Genomic DNA, 22,416 nt, shown 5'->3' with positions numbered 1-22,416 from the left:
CATGTAAAAAAAGAATTGTCATATGACTAATCTTTTGCATCAATGTCATGTTATATTAAAATACAAATTCTAAATATTTGCAACAAGTGGACGTCATTATAAAATTGCCTATACGCGTTGAAAATTGTTTCATACATCATTCGGTCTTACTAGTGCAAGTCATTAAATGGGTTTTACAATGACACCATGAAGTGAATTTAAGATGAAAACATGTCTTACCTTCCCCATTGACACTGGCAGAGGTAACCACACATTTACTTTCCATCAGCTTCTGTCATGAGTATAAACACTACTGCATTGCATTAAAATATAGTCATGATAAAGGTGTAACGCAGTGGTTCTTAACCTTGTTGAAAGAACTAAACTCCGCTTCTTTCATACACACGTCCGCAGAACCGTTCTAAAATTATAATTAAAAAAACCTTTATTTCACATTTCAAACAGGTACCGCTAGAAACTGTGGAGATTCTCAGTCATTCAAGTCATCCACAAAAGTTGAATCAAGGCAACTGGGGCTCGGGAACTTGTTCCACAAAGGAACAATCCGGTTGCCGTGATTCGACCTTTGCGGATATTTATTTGCGCACAAAATCAACCGCATCGCATGCGCGCAACACTGTTGAAAAAACTAAACCAAACAACCCATTTCACACAAAAATACTACTCAATTCCATGGAAATTCACTGGAAATAAATGGGAACTTTTCTGTTGCTTTTCACCTCATCATTTTCACAACAAAGTCCATTCCTTGTCTGTTATTTCTCCAATCCTTAAATGGAGCTTTTTTTTTTCTCTCCAAATTTTGCGCATTTGACCTTAACAAAAAAAGTCAACTCGTGAAAATAGGTTGCCCGACAATCATTTCTTTGAAATTTCTTTGCCTTTGACGGGAACGTCGCCCCCGCCGACTGAGTCGCTACGTAGGCGTGTCGTTTAGCCGGGCTGTCGCAGCGCGCTGGCGTATCGACTACGTTCTTCGTTCGTGTCTTTGAAGACTACGGACCCAAATTTTAACACCAGTTGAAACATTGAAATAATTTGCATTTTGCACTCTTGTATCTTCAAAAGCTTCTGAGTTGACTTGCAAAAACAAATGACAAAATACATTTAAGCCATTTATTGCAAACAACAATAGGCTGCTTATCAGCTCATTCGAAGCTTAAGACCACAGCCTTTAAAAAGCAAAACAAATATTGGATTCTTTTTTTTGCCTGTCAGGTATTCACAATGACATGACCTCCTGATGACAAAAGCAAAGAAGCTTTTTGTTTTTCAACGTTTTGGATTGTTGAGCTGCGTAAGCAAGGCCTCTCGCAACACAGTAAGACAGACATTTTCAATTCCTTCAAAGATCCTGAGGGTTTACCATTTCTTTTGGCATTTTAAAGCTCTACCTACCACCTTTTTAGGATAAAACAGTGCAAAATGCCAATTCTTGACATTTTTCCACTCAAAAATGTACTTACAATTTCAATCGCAACTGTATTGCCGTTTACGCTGAAATCACTCCTCCGAACCCTCTCGCCCATGAGATGCGGCTTCTGGCGGCACGGCGATGCCGCTCAACTCGAGCGTATATTGAATGTTGTTCAAATCAAATAAACGCCACGAGCGCAGCGGGTAGACGTACGGACACTTTGCCGTAACGTCGGGGTTTCGACGGCTCGTTCCAGAGATTCCAAATGCTGCGGAAAAAGGCTATTACGCACGCCCGCGCGATTTGTGTCTTGCGGAACCTCCGCAGTTCATCCCAATCCGGGTTGCGAATCGCTGGTTCAAAGAAACCCTCCGCGAAACTTGCCTATCCTAATTTTTGCCAAATCTTTAACTCCTTGCTTTCAGAATTACAAAAATCACTAACAATTGAAATCAGAGTATATGTACATTATTAAGACACTTGGAGAACAATACAACTAAAAATAGACTTTACACTCCGATTCTACTTAACTACTGTACTGTACAAAATCTACACATTCCTTCCTTTTCTATTACTCAACTTTCTTTTTTTTCTTCTCCAAGGACAACTTCTGTGCATTTCTGTGACTCTTCCAGTCACTCAGTTGCAACCTACCGTTGACACGAAACCCAGCGGTCGCTTCCTTCTGCCGAATGTACTTTTAACCATCCAAATAACGAGACGGACACGTCCATCGCTTTGGTATTAACGTGGTCGACCAGACACTTTTAATTTGTTTGAACAATGAATCATAGAACCTGATCGCTGTCAAGTAATTTTTAATTAAGTACACCAAGATGCCCGGACCTCTGCTCGAACCCTGCCCTCGTTTCCCCCCCCCTCGATCCTGCAGCCGAGAGATCAAATAAAATTTTACTCAGAAAATAAAACAAAAATACAGCGTCACTCCTTCCAGATGCCACTTATATCCTGTGTGCTTAGTGGAGAGCGAGCGAGATAGAAACAGACTAGCGCAGCATTTCAGATTGCTTGTAAAATGACCTGTAAATGTAGATTAGCAATTGGATATTAGGTAGATAACATTTGTCTGATTGAAAAAATAAACGGGGGAGGAGGTTAAGATCGATACAATCACGAGGTCTGAGCTCACTAGCGAGCTCGCTTACACATGCACTCAATTGAAAAAATTAAAATAAAAAATAAAACAACATGAAAACAATTTCAATTCAAGCAACACCACAAAGAAATGCTAGCTTGACTTCTTTTAAAATAGGTTGAATTTAAATTAAGAAAATGACTAATTGACATTATTGCACATGAATGAGCTAAAGACAATAATACTAATAATACAGTTCTGTTCGTTGACCCTCATCCTTCGTGACGCACTCAGACACCCGGTGAAGAAGGACCTTTTAACGGCAACTGAACCACTACCCCCCCCCCCCCCCCCCCCCCCAAAAAAAAAAAAAAACAACAACAAAAGAAAATTAAGAAACTCCAAGAGAGTGAAACCAAGATGCTAGTGAGTGGAAAAATACAGTCTGCAAAAGGTGAACGTTAAACACTGATATTGTGCTAGAACAGGCAGGAAATGGCTGAACAAGTGCTTTGTCAAGAACAAAAAGAAAAAAACGGCTTATTGTTACTGAGGCGCATTTAAAACAAAGACAAAATAGTATCCTGTGCTATCCCGACATGTTGCGACAATGTAAAAGCCTAACTGTCACGTTCTACCGATAAGAGAGAAATAGTTTCGGACATAAAAAAATGATGATGTTGTTGTTACCCCCCGCCCCCTCAAAGATTGCTGCTACATTAAAACCGCACATTTTTATGTGCAACACAGGGGGGGGAAAAAGGCTTTGAAGATCTACACGCTGTTCTGTGTTTTTGTCCTTTTTCTGTTATATATATATATATATATATATGTATATATATATATATATATATATATATATATATTCATATATATATTTTCTTTTTGTACATGTTCCGCCGCCTCGTTAGTGGTGTCGATTGGCAGTGTCCGGGTCCGATAACGTGGCAGAGTGATTCGGTCAAAACACTGGAGTTGCACTGAGGTTTACTTTGAAAGGAGTCACTCTGGGAGGAGGCTTACAGTTCGTTGTTAAGATCCCCCGCCGACGCGCGCGCAAATGCGCGCGCTCACACCGGCCCGTTGACGGCCACTTCTTGGGGCGGTGGCGTCTCGTCTCTGGGGAACACAGGCGTGCAATTAACAATGGGATGAGACTACTCTTCCCTCGCCTCGCCCGCCCGCCCGCTCGTAAAAAAAGTCTAGCGCGTCCGCGATTGCGAACACGTGTTACATAATCGACTGCGATTTCAGCGGTTAAAGTGGCACGAAGCACAAATCGGTCTTTTGTTTTTACATTAAACGCTTGCTCGTTTAACCAGACGGGCGGTGTCGGTTGCGGTTTCTCCTCGCAACATCCGGTCTCGGACGGGATGTTTCCGTGATTTCAACAATTTCGGACCTACGCTGAAAATGCGGTTTTGGGTCGTTTTCGGCACGTGACCGTCGTCTGTGACGTACAAAATTTGGACCGGCCCGAACGGCCCCGCCGTCTGTACGTAGTGGCCCCGGGCCACCTTTAACGTCGGGCCGTGTCCGCCTACGTGGCGTTTCGCAAAATGTCGAACCCTGAACATAGAGGCTTCGTTGGTTATTTACTTTAACAAATTGCTACGTCATCGCTTTCTGTTGAACGTGATTTGACAAACAGTTGTGGGTCGCCGTGGTTTGAAAACCCCCGTTACTGGAGTGCAACTAGGCGTTGGCGGGGTGACAACTTACTTCCTGTCAGTCTGTGGGGTTACGTGCAATTCCTCAGGAGGCTGCTTCTGCTCAGAGGCTTCGGGAGGATCTGACAGAGAGAGTTTCTCCAGGGACACGGGACTCTCCTCACTACACACACAACCGGGTTCCAGCTTCAGACTTTATTCAACACAGTGCCTTATTAGTTATCCATCTTGCCTCGGAGCTACTGTTAAAACATCAAGAAGACTGGTGGAAAAGCCCTCCGTCAACTTACAAACTTGTATTTAAGCTGAACTTGCACAGAAGCGCCCACTAATTTGCAGTCACAGTTCAGCCTATATTTATGTGGTACTTTTTGGTTCAATTATAGATGGTTGCGCACGCACGCACAAACCAGCGCTTCATCCGGAAGGGGATTTCAAACCTCGTGAGGGCGACCGGTTTTGAGACGATAGTCGCGGCGGGGACGACTTCCTCGCCGTCGGACCCTCCGGGCGAGCCGCCGTCCGACCCTCCGGGCGAGCCGCCGTCCGAGGCGGCGGGAGGAGCCTTTGTCGCATCCCCCGAAGGCCCCGCGCGGGGAGAGGAGCCGGCGTCTGCTCGCGCGCGGGCAAAGGGGTTTAGCCGCGTGTAATAAACCGGTGGAATCTGATCAAGCCGGCTGAACTCACCGCTCTTCTCGTGGTTTTGTTTGGCTTGTTTATCTGCGTCGCTGCCTCCGGCGTCCACGGGGGAGCTGCGCCTGGGCTCAGTCTCTGTGCTGGAGGGTAGGAAACAAGACACGAGTACATGTAAATGGACAGAATCCATTCATTCCAGTTTTTCCAGTCACGTTTTGGCTCACATTTTCAGGGACAAAAGTTAGAAAAGCGCACACTCTTCTACGTTATATCCAGTGAGTTTTTGGATTAGATATGAATCCCAAACAACATTTTAATGTACTGGTGCTAAATGGTCAAACATTTAATGTTTTATTACATGTATTAAAGATTGTGATGAAAGGACCTTCAAAAACAAGTACTTTTATTTTCACATTGTAAATAAAAGAAAATCCTTGTTGAATTTGATACGGCAAAAAAACTTTCAAAGCCTATGTTTGGCTTCAGAGTAAATAAAACTCATCCCAGAGGTGTGTGTGTGGGGGCGGGGGGGGGGGGGGGTGTCAAAAAAACAAAAAAATCCATTACGATCGGAAAATCTACACAACGCTTGCGCCGCGTTTGCGTCTTTCCGCAGATCTTTTGAAATTTCTAAATTCAAGATTTGTGCGTGAATATGTCATACCTCGAGAAAGGCTGGAATGCCGTGAAATGGGCCCAGCCCGTTTCCTGGGTCTCGTTTCCACCGCCGGCGGGAAGCGCGTCCCACCCTGACGCAGCCTGGGATGACGCGATCCCGTCAGAGTCCCTGAAATTTGCTGTCCAGCCTGGACCTGCGGACAGGATGGGGACATACCGTTAAACAAAGTCCGACGCCTTCGACAGACTGTAAGAAAATTACGTGAGGAGATGCTAATTATTAAAATGTCACAGTCAAGTACGTCCCGGTACTTTTGTACATCGTGATAGTGTCTTTCCTGACTTCTTTTGGTTTCTGTTTGGGATTTTTACCAACAAAACACAAACACTTTCACTTTTAATGTTAAACTAATCCCCCGCCTGCAATATTAGTGCTTCGCTATTATTCGTATTTTAGATTGGAACCTATCCTACGTGATTCCGTGAAAAACTTTTATTGAAAAGCTCGCATTTTAGTGCTCGTCAATAATGCTCTAAAATGTTGCGAGACGGCACTGACGCTCAGTCTAAATAGGAATTGGTCTCGAGGAGGTATGTCGAAGTGATAAAACTGGACTGAGACAAACTTTGTATGTCGGGGAGGAGCCTTGGTTGTTTGTGGAACTTTTTTTTCAACGTTATTCATCTGTACGCTGTTTAATTCTAAGGGTAATGTAAAAAGTGTTTCAAATGATGTTAGACCTGAGTCCTGTAATGCTATTTTCTGCTTATTTTGATGAAAGAATGTTAAGACACCTTTTATGAAAAGGAACCTGGGAACTGTTGAAAATGGTGCAAAAACCAAAAGTTTCCGAGAGCCGATTCACCTGCGTCCGATGCGTTCCGCTCAAAGTCTTCCTCCTCGTCGGATTCGGAGCCGCAGTCTTGCTCCTGTCCGCCGTTTTCCAGACTGCTCCGAGAACTTCCTTCCGAGGTTTGGGACACGCCAAACCTAGTGGAGGCACGTTGGTCAGATTCAAAAAGGTACTTGTGCAAACGAGATGATTGTTTGGTTGTGAAAGAACCGTGGCCAGTCAGTTTTACCTTGTTCTGGATTTCGCTTGTGTTGCATAGTTTATCTCCTTCTCTTCCCAAATATCCTCTTCCTCGTCAGCATCGTCGAACTGTTGTATCCTCTCTTTACAACAGGCCTCGAAAGCAGCCGCATTGGCCTGTGTCACAAGTCGGCACGAGAATAAATTGCGCGTCCGTTTGCGTGACCGCGTCATCGACTCAAGAAAAAGTTTGGCTATTAATACGGATACAGCTACTATAGTTGGGGAATATATATTTTTAACTTCATCCTGACTTTAAAAACAAATCTAAAATTCTAAATTCCACATCTTAACGTCCCATGAAAATCTTCCGGGGATTTTCCATCCCTTTACGACCCCGCTAAAAACGCTATTGGAATACTTACACTGTTATCATCGGAATCTAAATTGAAGTTTATTTCTGCGATTCTGTCAAATGTGGCACTGCGGGGAGAAAAAAAACAAAAAACAATCAAGGTTACAATACATCGACAGACAGAGGTGTGGACTCAAGTCACGTGACTTGGACCTGAGTCAGACGAGTCATACATTTCATGACTTTAGACTACACTTGATAAACAGTCACAAGACTTGCAACTCTACTTGGACAGCAATGACTTGGAACTTCATTCTGACTCGAGTCCGATGACTTGAAAAGACTTACTGCTTTTACTAAAGTATTGAGAAACATACACTCTGCAGCTTTCTCTCTCTCTCTCTCTCTCTCTATCTAATAAAAACAGCCCGACGTGCTCATGTTTATTTCATTACAGGAATTTAACAACAATGTAACTGTAAAGTTTAAGTTCTCCACGGATATCACTAAGGCGGAAGTGTACCGACATACTAAAGCATAATTACAACTTATTTCTTTTAACAGTTAACACCCTGTTGGGTACCTACAAGTAGAGGAATAGACCAGGACTCTCTCTTTCAGACACTATCTAAAGTAATGGTTTTATTAAAAAGAAAAAAAAAAAAAAATATATATATATATATATATATGTATTTGGCAGTTACACAAGGTACACCTTCCACAAAGTACTAGTAAAATACACAGAAACAACAACAACAATTTACGTAACAATAAGGATGTTAATCGTTTCTTTTTTTTTTTACATCTACATTCCATTGTGGGAATCGCGCAGCGTGACTAATGCTTATATTCGTTGTCTGGCCGTCCTGGCCATTCCGCATGAAGCTACGTTCTTCTTCCTGCCCTTTTCTTTTTCGACTCTTCTTGATGTTTTATGCAATGCCCCCTACTGTTCTGACTGAGATACCACAGCTGGATAAAATCGTGCCTTTATAACAAGACCGCAAACTTGTGCGTTCCTCTTATTTTTCAATTCGTGCCTTATGTTTTTCATACTAGGCCATATTTAAACTGAAATCTATTCCTATTTGTGCTTTGTTCATTTGTATTTGTTTCAAATTACCTCACTAGCAATGTTTGTCGACAATAAAATGCACTTTCCTGCTATATGCGCATTGTGAATTTAAGAAAAATCCTATCCATTATGTAAAAGAGGAAACGGAGTGTTCGTTCGTTATTTTTCTCGTGTGTATTTATAATGGCTTTTTAACCAGACAAAACATATTTGATCCCTATGCTTGATTATTCCATACAATTGTCAGTAGGATACTCGACTACTAATTGCGGCGCGACTGGACGCAAATTGTCATTTGTGGCAGGTCTGCTTAATGTAACTTTACAAATAAAAGTCAGGAAAAATAAGTCACAGCATTTTCATAGTACAACTGAAAACGTACTATCCATCAGTTTGCCTCCCTCTTGCCAATCAGCTTTGAAGGTGCAAACATTTTGATCAGCCCCCCCTACTTTTATGAAGGTTCGATGCACTTCTTCGTCACATTTGTTTTGATAAATATGATTTTCAATATATTAAGTATAGAAATCGATATGAATTAAATAAAATTTAAATATATTATTACTTTGCTGTTCAAATGACAAACGCACTCAAAACTCTAAATGTATGACTCGCTTGTCTCAACTTGGGACTCGAGGGTAAACACTTAAACTGACAAAACAATGACTTGGTCCCACCTTTGTCGAGACTTAACGCGATATAGGAAAGGCCGATCGACAGACGTGACGTTTCGGACTCACTTGATGTTTTCGTCGTGTTCGCTGAACTCCTCGTCGTTGAACCCGAACTGATCCACGAAGTTGGCGGTCATCTGCTGGATCTGATAGTCAGAGAAAGCCTGGGAAGGTCAGAGGACACCTTTTAGGGTGACGCCACTGCGTTTATTCCTGTATATTGGCTACCGCGTTTTGGTTTTCCAGAGCGTGTACCCTACCTGTTGGAGGGACAGGTCGTTGGGGAAGGGGCTCTCCATGTCGTCGTCCTCGCTGGACGAGTGCATGTTGTGCGTGCTCACCTGTATGACACGGCGCACGGGAAGAAATGATTGCGAGTCGACAAAAATCCTTTCCACGTGATATCGGTTAACGGAGGCTTAAAATGAGTCTTGGCGAGGAAGTAGTTTGCCTCGTACGGTTGCTTAGGGGCAAAAAAAACGTCTACGTTTTCAAATGGGGTTCGTGGAAATAATTATCTGGAAAATCCCCGAATAGTTAACATTCCTAAAATATGCCAATACCTTTTACACTGACTTCAGTTGCAATAATGACAACTCATCAATGTTTAGGTTTAATACGCTTTCCATGGGAAGCGTAGCTGAGAAATCTTTTCATGTTTTATTGACAATTAATGGCAACGGACAGGAATTTACAGGAAATTTCAAATTGGTGGAAATAAAACATATTTACACATCGTTACAACAATTTCTTCTAAATAGCTGACCAATAATTCATTGGAGGGTAGAAATGGCAACTTTTACAAACTAAGTTTTAGCTGGTCCCAAAACCCTACAAAGCTCTTAGCGGTTCTGCGCCGTGGCGTTTTAAAGCGCTTACGGCGTCGTATTAGCCCGCTAGGCTTACTGTTCGGCCAATTCACATTCGTCGGGCGTTCATCTAAATCGGACTGACCTCCTCTCTCCGGCGAGGCGCCTTCGGAGAGCTAAGAGAAACAAAAGGACGAGCGCCGTAAAATGACTCCTCACCAGTTCTACCGTGTTCCTTCTGTTCGTTTCTCTCAGCGTCTCGTCCACGAAGCTCTCCCAGCGACCTCTGCAGTCCTCAGGCAGCTCTGCGCCGCGACAAACTTCAGTTAATATTAACTGAGCGCTGGTTTTAAAACGCTCTGTTTAAATGGTGACTAGGACAGCGACATTCCTTGTTCACCTTTGATGAGGTCAGCGATCTGGGTCTGTACGGGTCCCTTCTCCAAGTTCTGGACCACCGTGTTGGAAATTCTGGTCAGATGACCCATGTTGCCTCTCCTGGTGCCACCCTCGGCCCTGTGGAAGTCACGGTCACTTTGTTTCAACTGGCAAATTCATTAATGATTCACCTGAAGGAATTTGTATCGCATAAAACACACTTACTGTATTTTATCATTCTCTTCCCAGGCATCAAGGATCTTTTGTACCAATCGACACTTCTGGAAAAGCTGCATGTTTGACGAAGACGAAAGAATGAAGGTGAAATACGGACCGGTGGTCGGCCGCGGATTTGCTACCCCGCGTGTGAGGGGGAACGGCTTCTTTAGCGGAGCGTCTCCCGCCGCGCCCTGTACCGTCGATTCGCTTCCGATCGGGGCGCTCGGGGTATTCGCCCCCCGTCGCCGTTGTTTTAATTGATTCGACATTTTATTTCCTAAATGATCATTTTAACTGTGTCTCAATGTCCAAATCATTTTTTTTAATCAACTCGACCCATCGAATTGTAAATTACAGCCGACCTTCCGTAACCCTTCCGAGCAATGGATACGTTCAAACTATGGCAGTGGAGAAGAAGGCTGAAATCATCATTCGAGCCATTTCCCCTATTTTCCTCAATCGCTCTGCCTCGGTCAAACGAATGACGTCGGGGTTTGTTTACGAGCGACGCGATAGGACGTTTTTGTACCCCGGAAGTAAGGGTGACATTGTGGTCAAAACGTCTATTTGATGAAATAAATAACATCCTCCGAACCGCACGGTGACGCCGTCTTGCTGAACTTACGTGCGCCACGAGGGTATTGTGGAGGGAGGTCTGCGGGTCCTCTGTCCCGCCCGACTCCGTCGCCTCGGCGTGAGTTTCGACGGTCGGACTCGCCCGCTGCCCGTCGTGGTTCTGTAGGCCCGGGTTGGGCCGCTCCTCAGAGGAGGGATGGTTCAGGATGGCCGCCACGCAGAGCTCCACTTGGAAGTGCAAAAAGTTATTCCACGAGTATTTGAAGAACAGATCCTGCGCAGCGGGACAAAGACGAGTGTTAGTGCGGCGTTGAGCGCGGGGCTAAAGGGAGGTTCGGCCTTACCAGTAGTAGGTCCACGGTGCCGAGGTCGCAGAGCTCCTGGCAGATGCTGGGGGAAGTGGTCTGCAGGAGGGCAGCCACCAGTCGGGCCACGTGAAGGCGAGCGTTCCCCAGTGGCTGATCTAGAACGCCGACGGTGGTCAGTATTGCACCTTTCTGCAGAGGGAAGAGGACATTTCAATAAAGGTCCTTCAGTGGATGCAGCCTGTTAAAGTTGGCAAAAGTGCTTGTCAAAGTCAATTTAAAATCCATAAATGAAGCTTCATTACATTTGCACCAAGTTTCCCCCCAAAGTGGTGTGTGTGTGTGTGTGTGTGTGTGTGTACAACAAAATAAGTTGGTCAACCACCTAATTCAATTTAACTTACAGCGAACCACTGTCGGATCATGGTTTATTGTTGGCACGTGCGTTTTATGCTTTTTTTAAGTATACGGGCGAGACCCAATTAAGAGATGCGCACATTCGACGTAGTACCGCGCCGTGCCGTCGTTTACGGCTCTGATGTTTTATGCGTCGGTTTTACTTTTAACTTACTGGTAGAGAAAAATACAAACTTTTTCATCTGGAAAACAGAGCGCGACAGTGACAACAGGAGCTAAGGAAATACAGCGGACCCCGGATATTCGCGGTTCGCCGGTTTTTCGTGGAATGTATTCTCTGTTCATTGAAAAAGTCTCCTTTTTCCACTGCTCAGGGCCAAAGCAAATATTTGGTGGCAACTTTGTGCCAAGGAACTATGTTAAAGTGAGTTGAGGAGCTTCGTTTTGAGAGAAGCGAGGCTTCGGTGTCGTTTTGTGACAACTTCGTGCCAAGGAACGATGTTGAAGCGAGTTCAAAAGCTTCATTAACCCAAAGGTAGAGCATTGCCCCAATCTCGTGGCATCTTCAGACATTTGGAAACCTATTTGAGAACGTCCATGACTTGCAGATTTTCGCCATTCGCAGCACGGGAAGGCAATTTTAAGTGTTTTAATAAATGTGAATGTGTTTAAAGCCTGTGGGGTGGAGAAGAAATATACTTAATCTCTCTACAACGCTGATTTTCACGCACTGCTAGTGGGTCTGAAGTGTATCCTCCTAGATAAGAGCATTTGTCATCAAGTGTGCGTTACCTTTGGGGGATCCAGAAGAAGCTGCTGGAAATCCTTTAAATGGGGCTCAATGGCATTTAAAATACTGCTGTTGACAGTGTAAGACCTTTCGTAACCCTGAGAATACAGATCCATCAGCCCTTCCAACCTGGGGACGAGAAGAGAAAACGTATGACCGGCCTCGAACCTCCACTATTTGCGGCGGTCGACGAGCGTGCGCTTGTGACGGTCGTCGTTCGATACGCCGACGCTCAGAATTTCCGGTGGGATCCCATAATGCCGTTGATTTTAAAATAAAAACAGTCGACGGGATGGAAAAGTGGCTAAGTTGGTGACACCGAGTTACAGGACTCGTTCGCGTGGGACGGGGCCCCGAAAAAATAATTTCAATGAGTACCGATTGGAAATGCACATGTGCTGTCATTTTTTATACTTTGTATATTTTGAAGTCACAACGTCAGAGACATTTTACTAGGAAACCTGGGAGCCTTTTTAAATGAGGGGGAAAAAATAAAGTCTCATTTGAAGGTACCGTGCCATCATTTTTTTTCCCCCTCTTCCCAAACAGTCTTATCGGATTTCCAAGATAATTTGGGTTGGAAATGCCCAGAATGCCATTTTTCAAGCGACTTTTACGCCCGGCAGATGAGCCGATCGGCTTTCTCGTAAATATTTAATAGGTAAATAAGCGTCGCGCCGATTAGATGGCTGTTTACCGTAATTTGAATATGCCGTACGACCGCGGCAGTCGCGTACGCGCCGAACGTGTAGTCGTTTCTACGGTAAACGCGTCGTGCTTACCGGATAAGCTCGCTCGGCGTTCTCCGGGCCGGCTCGTTTTTCAGCGGGAGGGCCGGGTACGCGCGAGTCGCGACGATCGTTGTACGCGCCGCCGTTTGAGGACGTCGCGAGCGACTCCGCTTCTTTTCCGCTCCGACTGGCTGTCGCGACGCGGGGTCACGCGAATTTGAGTTGAGCGGGCAGATACTTGAACATTAATTGGCGAGTCTACGCCAAAATGTCGTCCGTTTCAAATCCGCCCGCTTTGCGAGCGGTTTGGTTTTCAAAGGCTATTGCGTACGATTGACTAACGGCGTACGCCAAACTTAAACCGTGTCACGGACTCCTTTTCACCTATGTTATGCGTAAAACAGTTGAAAAAATTCATTTGGACGGCAAGGGAGCTTTTCTTTTTGGCCGTCTCCTATTTCGCCACTAGATGTCGCTGAAGCTTCGACAAATAAGTGGCTCTTTTTTCTTGTCTCGTGTTTCCCAACTGAGCCCAGGCACATATTTGACATTAGATAAATCTCAAAGCGTGTCAAACAAAAATGCCCCAAAAAAGCATACGTACTGAAGTAATGATGATCGACTCTCAATTTACTCGCAGATTCTGTCCTCGGTATGAACTCCGGGCATACGCAAAGCTATTATTCCGTCGTCCGGATGACAATAGGTGGAATTATTTATAATTGCGGCTTCTGCGTTTAATTGTTCCGCCTGTCGCTCTATGTCGCTGCCACGGACAGATGAACAACAGTACATTATTTGTGGTAAATGCTTTTCAGACCAAATAAATGACATTGGAGAATCATGAGGTGATTTCTTTGAGAATCGCTGTTTTATACAATTGATCGAGTGCGATACTGCTTCTTTTGCACATCGTTCGCGTACTCACCCGGACCTCCTGGTCTCCAGTAAGGTAAGTAGCACTTGAGTTCCGTTTACGATGGAAGCTTCGTTCCTTTCGCCCTCGAACATGTTCTTGAGGAGTCCCGCTACAGTTTCTTGTCTGGACGAGCCGTTTTGTTAATTGAACAGACGACGCGCGGAAAATTCATCGAGAGTGCCGGCGACTTACGACTCCAGCGCGGCCAATAGCGGGTCGGCCTCCGCGTTCTCCTGCATCTGATTGGCCTGGTCTCGGCTAAGGCGAATAATGTCACAAAGTGTTTGGGATGCGTTTGATTGTCTCTGAAAAATGAGAAAGGGAACCGGCCATTCAGAAAATGTATGCGAGAAAGCACCCAAATAGCCTCGAGACACTGACCTCCTCATCTTTACCGGTATGGATAAGCTCTATGAGTCTTTGAACCAGCTTCTCCTCATTCAGCCACTTGGGGAAAATAAAAATGCAGTAGTTAATTAAGGGCGCAGCGTTTTCCCGATACGTAACGGTTCGTAGTTTGCGTTTCAAGCGATCGTTTCTGGGTTTTACAACACGCGGGCGAGTCTCGATTTAGAATTAAGGGCGCTTACATGGAGGACCTCCTGCCTCAACGGGGCAGGCTCGACACAACTGATGAGGCGAAGGAGCAAGTCCATCATAGCGGACGCATCTATGTGTTTCAGCACCAGACCGATGAAGCCTTCCTTCTTCTTGAGAAAGGTGATCACCTGAGGGTGGAAGATTGACCGATAAATCCAGAAATGCGAACATTCGTGCCGTTCGGCGGTACGACGCCGACCTCTTCCGTTTTCCTGGCGATCAGATTGCCGATGGTTTTGCTGAAGAAGCTGGCGAGCAGCGGGTTGAGGGGCGGGTCCTGGTCCAGGAAATGGTACAGCACCTCCAGGAGAGACTCTTCTCCGCCCAGCTTATCGTTTATCAGGGACACATCCGAGGTCAGGAGCTCGCACGCGACGTTGGGAAGCCTTTTGAGTAAAAAGAGGACATTTAGAGGCGACGCTCGGTAGTATAGCGGGGCCATTTTATCGTTTGGTTTATTGCTATTGGGGTAGCTTCCTCGCCTGCCTAACATTACGGCAAACGCGAAGGAGAAAGATCTTGTCGATTTAGCAACTTTTCAAACCCCCGTGGTGATGTTTTTGTTAACCTAGCTTCTGTGATTTCTACTAAAAACAGACAACGTGAGCGGAATCCTTTTCACGTTGTTTTCTATATAACGAGAGAGAATCCTGGTGGGCGATTACAGAATCAATCGTGTCAAACGTTGCTCGTTTATAGGTTGCAAAAGCAGTGACTTAACAAGTTACAAACTTTTGACTCGAGATATGCGCTCGCAAGCTGCAGATATTTTGCGGGTCGCTTTGCCTCACCTGTAGAACTCCAAATGAGAAAAGACGGTTAGAGCCCTGCGGTTTAACGTTACATCGTATAACTTCATTCGGATCGTGTTTGAATAACGTTTTGACAAAAAAGGAGAAAGGAAACACTTTTCGCATGACCTGTAAAGATTTCTTTATATTTGTAATTTCCTGTGAAAGTTGATGCACTATAATGCTTGGGGGAAAAATTTTCAAAGCTTATCATCAGGAGAAACATAGCAAATCTCAGAAGGGGGAATGGGAAAGCAAACCTGGTTTCAATTGAATAATGACATTGTAATTTGCTTCTTCTATAAATAAGGGGGGGGGGTTTATTCAAATCGAATTTTTGTGTGGAGAATAATTCCATTTTATTTTTAAGGCCGTACAGCCCATCCTGATTGGCAATTTATTTAGATTGTAATGATCCTGCATCCCATACTGCGCCACCGGAAAATATTCACAACCCTTCACTTTTACCACATTTTGCTATGTTTCAGACTTATTCTAGAGCTGATTTGAGTATAGTTTAAAAAACAATTCTGCAAAAAAATATCCCATAAGGACAAAGTCAAAACATTTTCAGACAGTTGTGCAAATTTATTGAAAATATAAACATAACGGGTACACAATTATTCACGCTCGGCTTAATATTTTGTTGAAGCGCCTTTGCCGGCAATCGCAGCCTCAAGTCTTGTTGTGTATGTCTCCGTGTGCTCGGCGCACCTGTTTTGGGGCATTTTCTCCCATTCTTCTCCGCAGACCCCCTCGAGGTCCGTCGGGTCGGATGGGCGGCGTCGGCGGACGGCCGTTTTTAGGGCTTTCCGGAGATGTTCCGTTGGATTCAAGTACGGGCTCCGGCTGGGCCACTCGAGGACACTCTCGGGCTGTTTCTGACGACGCTCCTTTAATATCTTGCCTGCGTGGTTTGGGTCATTGTCTTGTTGGAAGGTGAATCGACCTTGCCTGAGTTCTCGAGAATTTCTCTATATTTGGCAGCTGTCCGTCACAGTAGGGAGGTTAGCCAGGTGATGAGCAGTGCCCCTTCTCCAGATATAACGCTTGCAATTGAGGCCAAAAACTTCTATTTTGGTTTCATCAGACCAGAGAATTTTGCAGGTCTGACAATCCTTCAGGTGCCTTTTGGCAAACTCCGAGCGGGCTGCCGTGTGCCTTTTAGTGAGGAGTGGCTTTCGTCTGGCCGCTCTAGCGTAAAGGTTACGATGGTTGATCTTCGGGATGGTTCTACTATCTGCGCGAGGGAACACTGGAGAGGCGCCTTAGTGACCATAGGGTTCTTGTTCGCCTCTCTGACCGAGGCGGTTCTTCCCCGGTAACTCGACTCGGTCGGACGGCCAGATCTGGGAAGGGTCCCGGCGGTTCCGAACTTCTTCCGTTTCCGAATAATCGAGACCGCGGTGCTTTTCTGGACCTTCGATGCTGCTGAAATTCGTTTGTACGCTTCCCCAGATTTGTGCCTTGACGCAATCCGGTCTCTGAGGGCTGTAGACGATTCCTTCGACTTCATTGGTTGGTTTCTGCTCTGATATGCACTGCCAACTATGAGACCTTATATAGACAGGTGTGTGCCATCCCAAATGATGTTCAATCAACTTAATTTACCACAGTTGGACTCCAAGTTTTAAAAGCATCTCAAGGATGATCAGTGGAAATCAGACGCACCAGAGCTTAAGTTTGAGTGTCGTACCAAAGGGTGTGACTACTGATGTGCCTGTGAATGTTTACATGTTTTTTTATACATTTATACAAATGTCTCATTAAGGGATTTTTTTATGTACCTTTTCTCAAACTAAACAATACTCAAATCAGCTTCACAATATGTTTGTAACATAGCAAAATGGGGAGACCGTGAAGGAGTGGGAGCACTTTCTGGTGGCACTGTATACATCGGCCAAATCCAATACATATTTTTCAATGGTAGATTGAATGTTTTAATTAAAAAGTTAATTTATTCTTTTTTTTTTTTTAAACAAAGCAGGGATGTAAAAAAAAAAAAAAGAATTAACTTTTTTTTTGTTTTAATTTAAAAAATAAAAAAAGAGGATTTATCAAGTGACACCATAGAGTCATGACACAGCAAGATATTATATTTACATCAATCATCTTCATTAGTAAACCGTGTGACTCACTTAAAGCGGCTCCTCTCCTCCAGGTCTGCGGGTGGTTCTGTGGTGATGAGGCCCACCAGCTCCTGCATGCAGTGGTCCTGGGAGAGGAAGAGCAACAGGCGGCGGTTCTGCGCCTTGCACTCTTGCAGCACGTCGTCCTCCTCCATCAGCTCGCGCAGCGTCACGTCCTCCCGGTCCAGCAGCTGGTCGATGTGGGAGGTGGTGTGCAGGTCGAACTTCCAAAACATGATGGCCGCCGGGGTGGGGTACGCAGCCCTTAAAAAAAATTAGAAATATATTTTTTAAAAAGGCCGTTCAGGAACAAGTATCGCTGCCAGGGGTCCGATAAAATCCAGTCAAAAACCTCCTGAACCTGTACATATTCTATACAGTACTCTTACTTTATCAGCCATGTGTGAAAACCATTTTCTATGTTTCACGTCAAGCCGTTTCAAAGGGGCTACAGAGTTACATACCAGTGAATGAAATGTGGATATCTTTAATCAGACCTCCCCCGCGGGCAGGCAGGCATTTGTGTTCGTGCAGAAGACAGAAAGCGTGGCGAGGCCTGGCATTTATCAGCATGGGTCTCCCTTTAAAACGCAGGCCTCTTTTGGAGATGGGACACTGGAAGGCTCACCAAAACCTGCACAGAGGAATAAAAAACAAAAACAAAAAAAACTACATTGTACATGGGCCAAAAGACCATTTTTCTTTAATATTATGAATGTATGACTGAAATAGGAAACAACAGAATTGTTTAAGATTGGCAGTTAAGCTCTTCTAGTTTAATGGTCATTAATATACAAACGTGATTTATTATTTACGACCTTCGCTCATGAGCTTCATTTGTTCTGTGACCGAGCTTGCGACTGAATTTTCTTGAGCGCCGGACCGATGAAGCCTTCTGCTCCGTGCGTGTGTTTTCATTTTGTATTTGTCATTTGACCCATCCAATAAAAGGGTAAAAGTGCATCTGGCCCACACTCCGTTCAACCGAGCGACAGCTCTTAACACTAAAAAATGAAGTTTGGGGCACTCGTCGATGTCGTAAGGCAAGGTACCGCTGTATTCCGCTTTCGAGTTCAATTTCAAGATGAACCTAAAATGCGCTCTACCCGTTACTGGTGAACTTACTTTGACCTGCTGTGAACTTTTCAATCATCCGCTCGTTCAATGTTTTTATTCAAAATGTTACAAATGTCAGTCCTGAATGGGGGATGACGTCAACCGGGCAATTTCCCACCTCCGAGGTACTATCCACGCCGTAATGGAGCCGCAACGGCACTTGTGTGCCAGGGAAAGCCAGAAAGGCAGGACAGAGGTGTGACACTCAATTTTCCAGCCCTCTTGAAAACAATAGTCTGAAAATTATTTTAAACCACATGATGTCATCGCAGATTTCACTTTGTTTAAATGCCTTCGCTGGGTTCTGCGTAAATGGCAAAGGTGGATTCTGCTACAGCTTTGTGCGAAAGAGACGATAGAGACGAATGACGCATGTTACTGTTGGTGTGTAACACATATTCCGCTCATCTCTGATAACGGAACAACTGCTCAAAAGCATTTAGTCAAAAATCTCGCTATCGACAGAGGCTTTTTAACGACTGGAATCGAACGCTATAGCGTGTGACAAAGGTCTCTATAATAATACTACTTTTTAGAGTTTTGCTCGTGCAAAGTGTGCGTGTTCACATTTGTTTTCCTCAAGTGATTACTATGGAGGCAAACGGACTTAACCCAACTCAAAAAGTGGAGCCAAAATACAATAGCAATGCGAACAGCACGCGACCAGACTGTTAATTGCAGAAGGTGAAACTCATGGAAGGGACTCAAACGCTTTCCTCTTTTTTCTTGACAACGCGCACGCACATAACAGCAGCAGGAGCGGTGTCCATCTGGCATACATTTACAGAGTACACAAGTGCAATAATAACCTCGCGAGCGGTCCTCGTGGACAGCGAGCTGGGACGTCGGACGCTTGACTTTTACATCCGAAATACAACCCGCAGGAGGCAACCCCAAAAACAACAATTGGCAAAGCGCACGGGACGGTTGAGGAAAAGAGGAACAATGGTAAAGATGCGTTGTTGTGGACAAACAACAAAGTGCAGAGGGACGAGATGAAAAGAAAATCGGGAAATGGAATTGGACTCCAATTCTTCTCCTCGTAGAATGTCAATATTACAGTAGTAATTCCCCAAAGGTTGAGAGAATAAACTATAAGGACGATTAAATCACGCAATGCTTAAAAAGGCAAAAGGCGTAACGTTACAAGAATTGTGCACTCGATTTCCAGTATTGTCCACTGAAGCGAATTGTCCAGATTCCCACGCGAACCTAAACACGACTGTGTGAGAACAGCAGTCGCTCTCGCTCTGGAGATTTGCCTTATCGGCAGTCCTCATCTTAACGCAGCTTTACGTTTATGCTCATAACGCCACTTTACCGGTGTAAAATTTTGACCCTCGTCCTGTAAATTGCCACCTTTTTGCTAGTAGTACATGTAGTTTTCGACTCAGTGGTCCCGTTGGTCCATTGTAAAACATATACATAAGTGGTGGGTATGCAAGTATGGAGTACAAGTACTTACCATTTGAGTACTCACCGATACCACGCACCGATATTTGATAATGCCCTTGCGTCTTGTAACTGTGACGGAAATGTTTGATTTCAATCACATATTGTTCAGATATACAAACTTCTCTGAACAGGGCATACGTTTCACTCAAATAGAACACTTTTCAGAGTCACAACTTGTCATTAATCAAAATTTAAAACCCAACAGCATGTTTTCCCAAGTCTCGCCAGACGTTTCACTTAAATGGACCCTGTGTTGCCACCTGAGTGGAGTTCATCCATTTTGCAGGGGATAATTTGCAGTCAGTTAACAAAGTGTTGTCATCCGTGTTTACCTTTAAGTATCGGTGTCAATAGTATCAGAACATTTTTCAATTTCCATTATTTACTATAGGAACATTTGTTTAGAATGTGTTTTGTTCTTTGTCGTGTAGATTTATAGTGTCTTGTGCTATTAGCTACAGTTCTACTGGTATGGACTATACTGAAAAGACTGAATCCATCTGTGAGTCCACCACATAATGAATATTCATCAATAATATTGTGTTGAAAGGTTAGTTAAGCTTGTCCGAGAAGGTGAGAGATCATAAATATGGTATGGCTGAAGAAATAACTGCTTTATTATCTTAGCCTCAAATGTCACGGACAACCGAATTGGGGGGGGTTTGGATTTCTGTTTACTTGAACCCTAATGAAAGAGTTGGAGTTTGACTGCAATTGTTTTAGTCTATATGTAGCTTATTATTTCCATCCAGAAATAACGTTAAATGTGTGACTTAGTCGAGTTCATTCACATAATCTATAATGCCACATTTACCCTAATTGTACTTTTGTGTAATTATTTTATATTTGTGGCATACAAGTGTTTCGGATACAAACATTTACTGCCTTTTCTTCACACGGATTTGGGTTACTTTGTCAATGCTGTAAAGTTGAGGACACCTTGTAGTCATTCAATTTCCAATATTTTCCATGGAAATATTTGCTTTAAATGTGTTTTGTCCTTTGTGTTGTGCTGTTGTTGGACATCATTAGCCTGCTAGCTTTAACTGCCCGAGACGTTTGACTTACTGTCACAATAGAAATAAGAAACACCCATGCACTTGCTCAAAATTTTGTCTTTTCTTTATTTCTGTGTAGGGCACGGTAGTCCGCAAACGGTGACTCAGTGCAACTGGATGCTTCTTGTTTCTTGAAAATGAAAAAAAAAAAAAATGACAGGCAATTATGCTATTAGGCTAGTGATAATGGTTCTACTGGGGGTAGACCATATTGACAATTGTGTGTCCACTGTATGTAATATATAATACAGATACTTTATTAATCCAAGTAAATTGACTGATGAAAGCATCATAACACTTAATAGAATCATATATGTCTGTAGTATTGTGGAGAAAGGCTAGTTTAGTAGTTAAGACTGTCCAAGAAGGAAAGCTTGGCCTCAAAGGCTAAGGACAACCGAGGGGGGTTGGATTTCTGTTTACTTGAATCCTAATGGGACCGCAACGAACATTATAATCCTCTCTATAGATTTGAACGTGATTTTACTGTAAATGCGGAGGATTATTTCAAACCAGAACGAACGTGAACGGCACAGAGTTACTCGTGTTCACAAACCTTTAACGTCAACACCACATGGCACGGTAACCCCTGGCCTCGACCGACTCCAAACGGGATCTCTTTTGGAACATAACGCTCGTAAAATAGCTCACATTTAAGCAAACGCGGGCCGAAACAGAGCACACGCACAAAAAAAAAAAAAAAAAAAAAAAAGCAGCGTTCACTCAAAGGGCCCCCGATTTACAATGGCGCCGAGGTTACGTTAACTGCCCTTAAGTAGTCGACCGACTGAACTCAATTCGGTTAAGTTTAGTCGACTGAATTGTGAGCGAACGTTAGCTTTTGAGTAGCAACTAACAAGTAAATTAGCCAGCTTTACCTTTAGTTCCTCCTTTTACGTTGAGGTTAGCACGGAAGCTAATTAGCCGCCACTGTTCACGTTCGGAGTTAGCCGAGTTAGCTTCGCGCTCGCCCCCCCCCCCCCCACCCAAACACACACACACACACGCACACACACACAAACAACTTTAGGTTCAACTTTGTGGCAAAGTTGAGTACACTAATGACGTTATACGTGCCCCCCAAAAAAACTTACCTTTGATAGAATATCCCCTTCGTGTTTCTTCTTTTTTTCTGCGTTAGAACGTTAGGGGAGTTTTTTTTTGTTTTGTTTTGTTTGTTTGTTTGTTTCCCCCAGTCCTTGGTCACTAGCTCCCCTCCCCCAGCTAACAATTAGCCGCGTTCGCTACAATGCATGAGCCTTGTATGTCTAGTGATTTGTTTAGAAGAACACGCTCGTCAGCCTGCTGCCTGCGACAATCAGCACAGGAGGCTGCCTGTCTGTTAGCTTCAAGTTAGCCACCGACGTTAAGTCCAAAACGTGGCTTTAAAATCCACCCCGAGAAGCAGTTACCGGGCCCCGGACGGCTTGTCGGGCATCGATGGCCCCGTTATCTGTTCGTTCGCAAGAAGCGCGTTTGATTCGGACGAAATTCAAACGCGGAGCTAAGTTTAGCATGCAAAGCAGGAAAAACTCAGTCATATTTTTTCGAATCAAAATGGCGACGCGGGGTGGCGGGGACGCGCACTCCATGGCCTCGCGGGGGCGT

At 44.2% G+C, this 22,416-nt stretch overlaps 1 protein-coding gene across 6 annotated transcripts; it reads right to left on the bottom strand.

Moving 5' to 3' along the window:
• Window positions 1–2,890: 2,890 nt before the first annotated feature.
• Window positions 2,891–22,370, bottom strand: ppp6r2a (protein phosphatase 6, regulatory subunit 2a). Of its 6 annotated transcripts, none has more exons than XM_061667586.1 (25): window positions 21,903–22,370; window positions 19,761–19,819; window positions 17,644–17,813; window positions 17,189–17,443; window positions 14,459–14,645; window positions 14,250–14,387; window positions 14,041–14,106; window positions 13,852–13,964; window positions 13,669–13,782; window positions 12,012–12,138; window positions 10,902–11,054; window positions 10,607–10,831; window positions 9,988–10,052; window positions 9,778–9,900; window positions 9,604–9,691; window positions 8,836–8,916; window positions 8,642–8,739; window positions 6,897–6,954; window positions 6,521–6,648; window positions 6,304–6,428; window positions 5,484–5,631; window positions 4,871–4,959; window positions 4,624–4,795; window positions 4,236–4,346; window positions 2,891–3,632 (listed from the first exon to the last, which is right to left on the bottom strand). In XM_061667586.1, exons 4-25 carry the CDS (start codon window positions 17,413–17,415, stop codon window positions 3,584–3,586), a joined length of 2,685 nt encoding a protein of 894 aa, XP_061523570.1. In that variant the 5' UTR covers window positions 17,416–17,443; window positions 17,644–17,813; window positions 19,761–19,819; window positions 21,903–22,370; the 3' UTR covers window positions 2,891–3,583. The 6 variants fall into 6 exon arrangements, with proteins under 6 accessions (XP_061523570.1, XP_061523575.1, XP_061523574.1 ...); XM_061667591.1 differs by having other exon boundaries at window positions 8,642–8,721; XM_061667590.1 differs by having other exon boundaries at window positions 9,604–9,689; window positions 9,785–9,900.
• Between the last annotated feature and the right edge of the window lie 46 nt (window positions 22,371–22,416).

This window comes from Phycodurus eques, chromosome 22 (genome assembly GCF_024500275.1).
Source record: "Phycodurus eques isolate BA_2022a chromosome 22, UOR_Pequ_1.1, whole genome shotgun sequence".
Classification (NCBI taxonomy): Eukaryota; Metazoa; Chordata; class Actinopteri; order Syngnathiformes; family Syngnathidae; genus Phycodurus; species Phycodurus eques.
Note: the sequence above shows the minus strand (reverse complement) of the source record. Positions and strands in the feature narration are given on the sequence as shown.

Bases quoted from the DNA above. Each gene is read 5' to 3' on its own strand.
- ppp6r2a (XM_061667586.1), bottom strand. From the start codon at position 17,415: ATGTTTTGGAAGTTCGACCTGCACACCACCTCCCACATCGACCAGCTG. The intron at 9,692-9,777 runs AGGAATGTCGCT...TTGTCGCGGCGC, and splicing joins GACCTCATCAAAGGTGAACA to AGAGCTGCCTGAGGACTGCA. The intron at 6,429-6,520 runs GTAAAACTGACT...TGCCTCCACTAG, and splicing joins CAAGCGAAATCCAGAACAAG to GTTTGGCGTGTCCCAAACCT.